The sequence below is a fragment of the Notothenia rossii genome, assembly GCF_949606895.1.
Source record: "Notothenia rossii genome assembly, chromosome: 2".
Classification (NCBI taxonomy): domain Eukaryota; kingdom Metazoa; phylum Chordata; class Actinopteri; order Perciformes; family Nototheniidae; genus Notothenia; species Notothenia rossii.
Window position 1 is genome coordinate 32,460,435 of NC_136904.1, and position 7,753 is coordinate 32,468,187.

The window sequence follows — 7,753 nt, forward strand, 5'->3', positions numbered from 1 at the left end:
CACCTCTGCCCAATTTGACAACCTAGGATGGCTTAGACTAGATGACAGAGTACAGCTACTTGCAATGGGCCTGGTCTACAAGATCCACTACACCTCTATGGTACCCATGTACATGTCAAAATTCTTCCCAAAGGTCGAGGAATACCATGATCATAACACCAGAGGGAGCTCCACAAATCATGTAAAACCCAGATTTGGCACAAAAAAAGGGGAATACACGTTTCGCATTTATGCCACATCAAGGTGGAACGCTCTTCCCACTACTGTAAAGGAAAGTAAAACTATACTTACCTTCAAAACCTCTCTTAAAGAGCACCTTCGGGGGGGAGCATTGCAAAACTGGCTCCGGTAATGGTACAAATCTCAACCTGTCGTACAATGGACAGCTTCCCCCCCCATCTATGTATATACTCGCATTTTAGACTCTGTTACTAACTGTATATCTGTAGACTTGGTATGTCTTAAATGTCCGGTTAGGATGTATTAGAACGAAATCTAAAATGAAATTTGTAAATAAGCCATCTGTATGTAAAAAACCACCTGTATGTAAATTGTAAATAAGCCATTTGTATGTCAAATATGTCTTGTATGTCTTAAATGATATGATGAATTGGAAATGGGGGACCCTGATGTAAACAAGACGAAAGTCTTTCTCTGGTCTGCATCCCCTTAACAAGTGTATGTTTTGAGCTGTACTGTACTGTACCCAATATACAAGCTGTTAATAAACGTTTCAATCAATCAATCAAAGCCCATTCAAAGTGAATGGGCAGAAGCGTTGAAGCGGCAACGCACGCCGCCGTGTGTCAGATGCTTGGAAATCTCAGCTTTGCTTCTCACAATGCAGTTTGGCGAAAAGTGAGGCAAAGTGCCGTCACCCCATTCAAAGTGAATGGGCAGAAGCGTTGGAAGATTTTTTTAACGCTGCTGTGTGGACGTACCGTAAGTGATGGCAGACTTGCCCTGGCATACAGGGTACAGTGATGAGTAAGTGCTTTACAGTTTGTAATAAATCTCAGCGCACTGTGATAGGCGGCATCTAACTTGATCAGGTAATGGGCAGGTGCATTCATAAATTGTATGGCCACTTAGTCGTGAGTGAACAGAGAGTAGAGGAGAGGGCTGGGCAAGCAGCCTTGAGGGGCACCTGTGTTGAGGATCAGGGTGGAGGATGTGATGTTTCCCACCCGCACTGGGGTCTGCCCGTCAGGAAGTTCAGGATCCAGTCACAGAGGGCGCTGTTGAGCCCGAGGTCTCTGAGCTTGATGACCAGCTTGGAGGGCACAATGGTGTTGAAGCCTGAACTGTAATCAATGAACAGCATTCTCACATAAGTGTTCCTCTGGTCCAGGTGTGAGAGGGCAGTGTGGATGGTGAGGGCTCTGGTGTCGTCTGTGGACCTGTTTGCTCTGTAGGCAAACTGCAGGGGGTCCAGAGAGTCATGAGGTGATGAAGGTTTTGACTAACCGCTCGAAGCACTTCATGATGATGGAGGTGAGTGCTACTGGGCGGTAGTCATTGAGGCTGGGGATTTTTATTTTTTTGGGGACAGGAACGATAAGTGTTGTAAATGTAAACAAATTAGCAGTATTTTTTCACCTCAAAAACTTTGGAAGCCAATGGTCCAATATTCAACTAACTGATGTGAATAAAGTAAAACATCCAGTATACACAAACTGAGAAGGAACATTTCAGTTCGGTTCCAAAATAAAACATTTGAAATTAACAACATTTACATATAAATAACTTTCTGTATAATTTCTTCAAATTCAGATCACATATCTTCTCTCTGTTACCTGACACTGTGTTTTTCTCTGTGTTTTTTCCTGATCAATATCTGTGCTGCCGTTCAATGAAGAGGCTGAAGAGAGTTTCATGGAGAGTGCCGGAAATGCTGAGTTTTTGAGAATCTGTGAATCACACGAGGAAAGTGTTGCCTTGTATCCTTAATCCTCTTTTGATGTAATAATACATAATAAATACAGTCAGTGACACAGCAGATGGCTTTTTTGCTAAATGTGATATTACAAATGAAACTGTTGTTTTTTAAATCGCTGATTTAAAGAAAACATTTTTAACACATTTAAACGTGGCCTTTCATTTGAGGTAATCCAACCATTAATTTATTCAATATTTCGAATTTATTTTCACCTGAAATTGTGTTGTATTTAGTTTTGTTAAGCATCTTTGGGCCCTATCTTTTTATTAAAAGGTGCAAAAGAGTTAGTATTATTATCTTTAATATGAATCATACCTGCTAAACAGTAGACTGTTTTCATTGTGAGCACATTAGCATGCTGGTGTTAGCATTTAGCACAAAGTATAATTTAGTATAGCCTTGTGGCTCTGCAATAGCAATAGTTGTTGCATTAGTTTAATTATTTGACCTGGTGGTTTTTCCTGAAGGTTTCCAATCCGCTTATTCAGCCAAAGGTTCTGCCAGTATACTTCTTTACTCCTTTTTTGGGGGTCAGATAAATCGATCTGGTTGTTTGCCAGAACATGTGACCTTATCATCCTGCCGGGCTGTGTGATAATGTGAAGAGCATTAAATATTCAGTTAAGAGGAAGTTGAGTGTCACTACATTATCTGAGATGTCAGGCATTTATTGATGACCTACCCTTATGTTAGAGCTGAGAGGACACATACACACATGGAAACACACACATGTGGACTCACGCGCGGACACACACTGAACCACTGGGAGTAATATTATTTATTTGTCTGATAGATGTAGTCTATTTGTTTCATGAATTATAGATCTCCCAAAATGTCATCCACACTCTGTGTATGATGACATCACCTTGACAGATGAGTCCTTTCAGCAGCACTTGCTGGAAATTTTAACTCAGAAACGCAAAGGTTATTCAATCAATAAGTGAAGCTTTTTAAAACGCCTGGTTGTTTCCTCTACTGTGCTGAATTGTTAGTTAGACAGTATCTGCTATACCGAAGCGTCTAGTGTGTACAGGCTGCTGGTAAACCTGCGGGATAATCTTCTTTTAGTTTGGCATCCTCAGCAGACAGACTTAAACAGATTTAAAGCTCGCCAACATTTGCTTTGTTGCTTTAAGCTAATGGCCTCGGATTAAATTAAAAACTTAAATCAGTGCCTGGAACATAATTACAGGCAGAAATAATTCACTTTGTGAATAAAAAAGCACTCCGGCTTTTTCTTTGGAAATGGAATTTGTCAATGAATGTGTAAAGGAGGATGTAGGAGAGAGAAAAGAGGATGTCTCAATTACCCTGAAACAAACCTCCCCCCACCCTTCTGGCTCCACCTTCCTCCATTCATTCATTCATTCAGACCCGGCCCTGGTGGAGAGGAAACTGCTGCCCCCTCTGGGATTTGCCATCATAATTATATAGGAAGCGGACCGTCTGCTGTCTGTTAGAGCTGGAGCTGGCTGCAGGCGGGTCACACGTGTCTGCTCACTGTAACATGGATGTGGATGTCTGACACTTTTTGCAAGGTAAGATAATCTCTTGCAATAACCTTCAAAGAGTTCAACACAACAGAGAGCGATTACCAGCCTTGGATGTTAAATATCTCGCTGCTCAGTTTAATAAGATTGTTGTTTTTGTATTTTCACAAACTGCTGCCATGACTAATTTAATATTAACAGACTATAACTAAAGTGTTCGAACAATAGCTTTGTAGGATGTTTACCAAACTGTCTTTCTGAACCATCTCTGAATGAAGCAGGAAAAGTCTGTTGCCTGAGTAGATCAGATGTTAAGTCGACCAATTTCTTTTGCGGGAACTGATATATTTCCTGAACTCAGTTTTACTTTGATGTTTTCCACTGGAGGTGATCCAAATCAGCCTGCTAGTTTTGCACAAATAAGCTGTAAGCATTCCTGCACACAAAGAAAGGAGAAGGTTTTTTTGAATGGTTCTTTTTTAGTCAGTTAAGAAGAAACCAGCATTGCTCTTGTAAAATATTTAAGGAACCATTGATTTGGAGAGCAAGAGAGGAGCAGCACTTTTAGACTAATTAAAACTACATTTGAAATGTAACGTATTCATAATTTGATGCATTCATGTGTTTGACTCAGATATCCTTTTATTGAATTTTGTCACAGATTAAGGAGAAGAAGCCGCCATGTCAGATAAGAAACCACGAGGTTCAGGCACTCGTCCCAAAAGTGGCTTCCGCAGTTGGAGTGCAGACAGTTATGTTTGGCGGGGAAAGAAACGCTCCAGGAGCTCTCGCAACGGGTCGAGTCCTGGAGGAATGGAGGTGGAGGGGACGGAGGAGCTGGGTGTGCGGTCAACATCGTGTCCTAGGCGGCGCAGAGAGAGAAAGTGTAGCTGCAGCACTCTCGGGGAAGCATTGACGTCTGCAGACATTGATGTGGTGTGTCGGAAGGCCTTGTCCCACCGCTCACTGCGACAAAGGTTTCAGGATGCTGTGGGTCAGTGTTTTCCTCTGCGCTCTCACCATCACCATCATCATCATCACCACCATTCATTGGGCTCCTCGCGACCCTTCTCAGTGCTCTTCTGGTCCAAACGCAAGATCCACGTCTCAGAGCTCATGCAGGAAAAGTGCCCCTTCTCGCCCAAATCTGAACTGGCCCGATGTTGGCACCTTATTAAAAATCAAGCCACCAACCAGAATGCCCTCATGGACATGGAGATTCCTCTCAAACCCAATGTCTCAACTTCCTCTACCTCCCCACCTACGACCCCTCTCTCCTGGGACGACATCTGCTGCTCTCCTGGGCCTGGAGGCACCAGTCTCGAGGACTGGGACCCTTCTTGTTCTCATGGGGAAGCGGAGGGCAGCTGTGGCCACACTGACTACATCCTTGTTCCAGATCTTCTTCAGATCAACAACAGCTCCTGTTACTGGGGTGTGTTGAACCGCTTCGAGGCGGAGGAGCTGCTTGAGGGCAAACCAGAGGGGACATTTCTGCTCCGAGACTCGGCCCAGGATGAGTTCCTCTTCTCAGTCAGCTTCCGCCGCTACAGCCGCTCCCTGCACGCACGCATTGAGCAGAACGACAAACGCTTCAGCTTTGATGTGCGCGACCCCTGTATGTATCGGGATCCCAGTGTGACGGGACTACTGAGACACTACAGTGACCCAGCCACCTGCCTCTTCTTTGAGCCCCTCCTTTCAAGGCCACTTCCAAGGACCTTCCCTTTCACCCTGCAGCACCTTTGCAGGACTGTGATCTGTAGCCACATCACCTACCAGGGCATAGACAACCTGATGCTGCCCTACCAGGTCAGGGACTTCCTCCGCCAGTACCACATCAAATGTGATGGGGCCTGCGCTGTGTGACAGTCCAAAGCAGGCCTCGTATTGTGGAAGGCAAATCTGCTGTTGAGGTCTAAATGGTGCATAACTGGAGAGTTCTTTAAGATATGTGTTGATCTGGATGTATCAAGAGGAAAAAATAATTAAAGCTCCTTCTCTAAAGGTCTGAATCGATATACTATAAGAACAATTGGACAAAATGTGTATTCCTTCAGTACTAAGAGATGGTTTGAAACTTTGAATGTATTCTATCTGCCTTCGGGATAGCAACCGGAACCAAAGTCAAGGTGCACTGAGACTAATAAGGCAAACATGTCCCCAACACTTATTGTGAAATGTTGACTCTTGAAGTTGGAGCATTTTCCCATTTGACTTCAATTCAATCCGAGAGAAGCACTTTCCGTGGTTTCCTGAAACGATCCGCCTTTAATGTAGCTTTATTTCATAAAAATATGAGTCTTAGTTATGGCCAGGTCCTGCTCACAATCAGTGCACACAGGCGTAAGCAGAAGAAACACTGAAACTGCATCTAGTAAATGTATTGAATTCTCTGTCAAGTCTCTAACAAAACAACATTTTAAGAACTCTTCCCTAGGGTGAAGAGGAACAGAGTGGTCCTCTCTAACATTGCCATACAAATCCTGTTAAAAAATACAAGTCTAACAAACCACAAGGTTCTAACCACACCTCCCTCAAAAGATGGAGGCTGTCAACTACATTAACCTCCTTGTGGTAAAATGTGCTTGGACAACCAGATGAAGAGAGGACTATTTATCTGCTATACATATTGTGTTCAATTACTCTTTTGGCAGTGTCTGTGAGATAATTAGACATATGGGGACAGAAAAAGACACTTTAGTGATAACTTGGTTGGAAGTGTTGTCTATGTATGGCTTCAAACAGTTCTTCTTAACAAACATGGTTTCTTATGAAGAGGAATTGAACTCATTCAATGGTACTGCATTCTTATCTGCAGCCACAAGATGGTGGAAGAATTGCACGGATCAGAGATTTGGGAGGACTGTCTGCTTCATCTGTGTTTCCTCATTGTAGCTGCTTCTTTACTGTTCATTTTCAGCTGAAGGATCTTCTGTAATTTAATATTTTAAAATCAGTTGTGCCTATACACTCTTCACAATAATTGCTATTGTAAGACTGTTAATATATTGACGTTTTGGTGGCTTTAAAAGCTTAACACACTGCAAATGAAGGACACATTCATATAGAAAAAAATCCAGGCAAATGAAAAAAACAAAAAACAAATACAGAAATGTTGCAGGACACAAAAAAGAAACAGAAAAACTTCTGAAAATGTCCGACATTTCCATTTTTAGCCTTTTGTTGACTGTTGGCATACTGATGAGATATATTCATGTAATCAGAATACAAAGAAGGAAAACATTGTTTTGCTTCTGTAACTGTATTAACAAGTTTTCTTCAATTAAGTGATGTTGTGAGAATGTTATTGTTTTTCTATATATGTAGAAAATTGTATCTTTACTTGAAATGCTGCACATACAAATTGATGCTGATGTTTTCTGTATTTGCTTGTATTTTTCTATTTGAATGTATGTTCTTAAGCTGCAGTGCTCTAAGGGCCACAATATGGACCGAAGTGCAGTACACTATAGGATGAAGCAGTTTTCTCGAAGTACTTGAATCACTGTGATTCCCCCCTTGAGGCCGTATATTGTGTTCACTGCACCCCCCGATAGACAAACCAATAAATGCCATTTAGACTGCTTCTTTCGTTTGACTGTCTCAGGTTTCTTGTCATCTCTAGACCAATTTAACGGTGCAGCTCAAGTCATGCTTATCCATCCATGCCTGTTCATGCTGCAGCTGAGGGCGGTGTCACAGTCAGACAGGCTAATGGTATGGAAAATGCTGCTTTTGAAGTTTTGCTCTGAAAACAATTCATCCCGCTCTCTGCAAAGGACACCTCTAAATGCCAGCGCTTCAGCAGAGCAAATGAAGAGATAAGGACATGAAAAATATTATTTCCCCCCTCATAAGTGGACTGGAATTCAGATGTTTCAATTGATTCACGTGTCATTCAGTCTCCCTCTGACCAACAGTGTAAATCAGCCCTGAGGGTATACACGTATGAATACAAAACATTGCATAAAACATTCATTATACGGTCATTAGGTTTTCAGGCACAAACACTTTGCGTTAGAACTTTTCATACATACGTCAGTGTTTTACTCCAACACAGCTTGTATGTTGTTGATGGACCGGTTCTTTTTAGATTTTTTGTGAATTTCATTATTACTGTTGAGGTTTAGATGTGGCGAATCATCTGGTTTGGGCCAGAAGATTACATTTTTGCCACAAAACTGGGCTAATTTATGTCTTAAAAAGAGATGAGTTCAAGGCTTACATTTGAGCAACACTAACCTCAGGCAAACTTATAACATAGATGGAATCAACTAAAGAGTCAATATGCCTTCTTATAAAATACCTTTTCAAATGTCAC

General features: G+C 42.0%; 1 protein-coding gene across 1 annotated transcript; it reads left to right on the forward strand.

The window, feature by feature from the left end:
* Nucleotides 1-3,346: 3,346 nt before the first annotated feature.
* socs4 (suppressor of cytokine signaling 4) lies at nucleotides 3,347-5,298 on the forward strand (the record flags this gene model as incomplete). The annotated part of the gene is made up of 2 exons (XM_079666740.1): nucleotides 3,347-3,477; nucleotides 4,091-5,298. The coding sequence occupies exon 2, from the start codon at nucleotides 4,111-4,113 to the stop codon at nucleotides 5,296-5,298; it is 1,188 nt and encodes a 395-aa protein (XP_079522866.1). The 5' UTR covers nucleotides 3,347-3,477; nucleotides 4,091-4,110.
* Nucleotides 5,299-7,753: the final 2,455 nt, after the last annotated feature.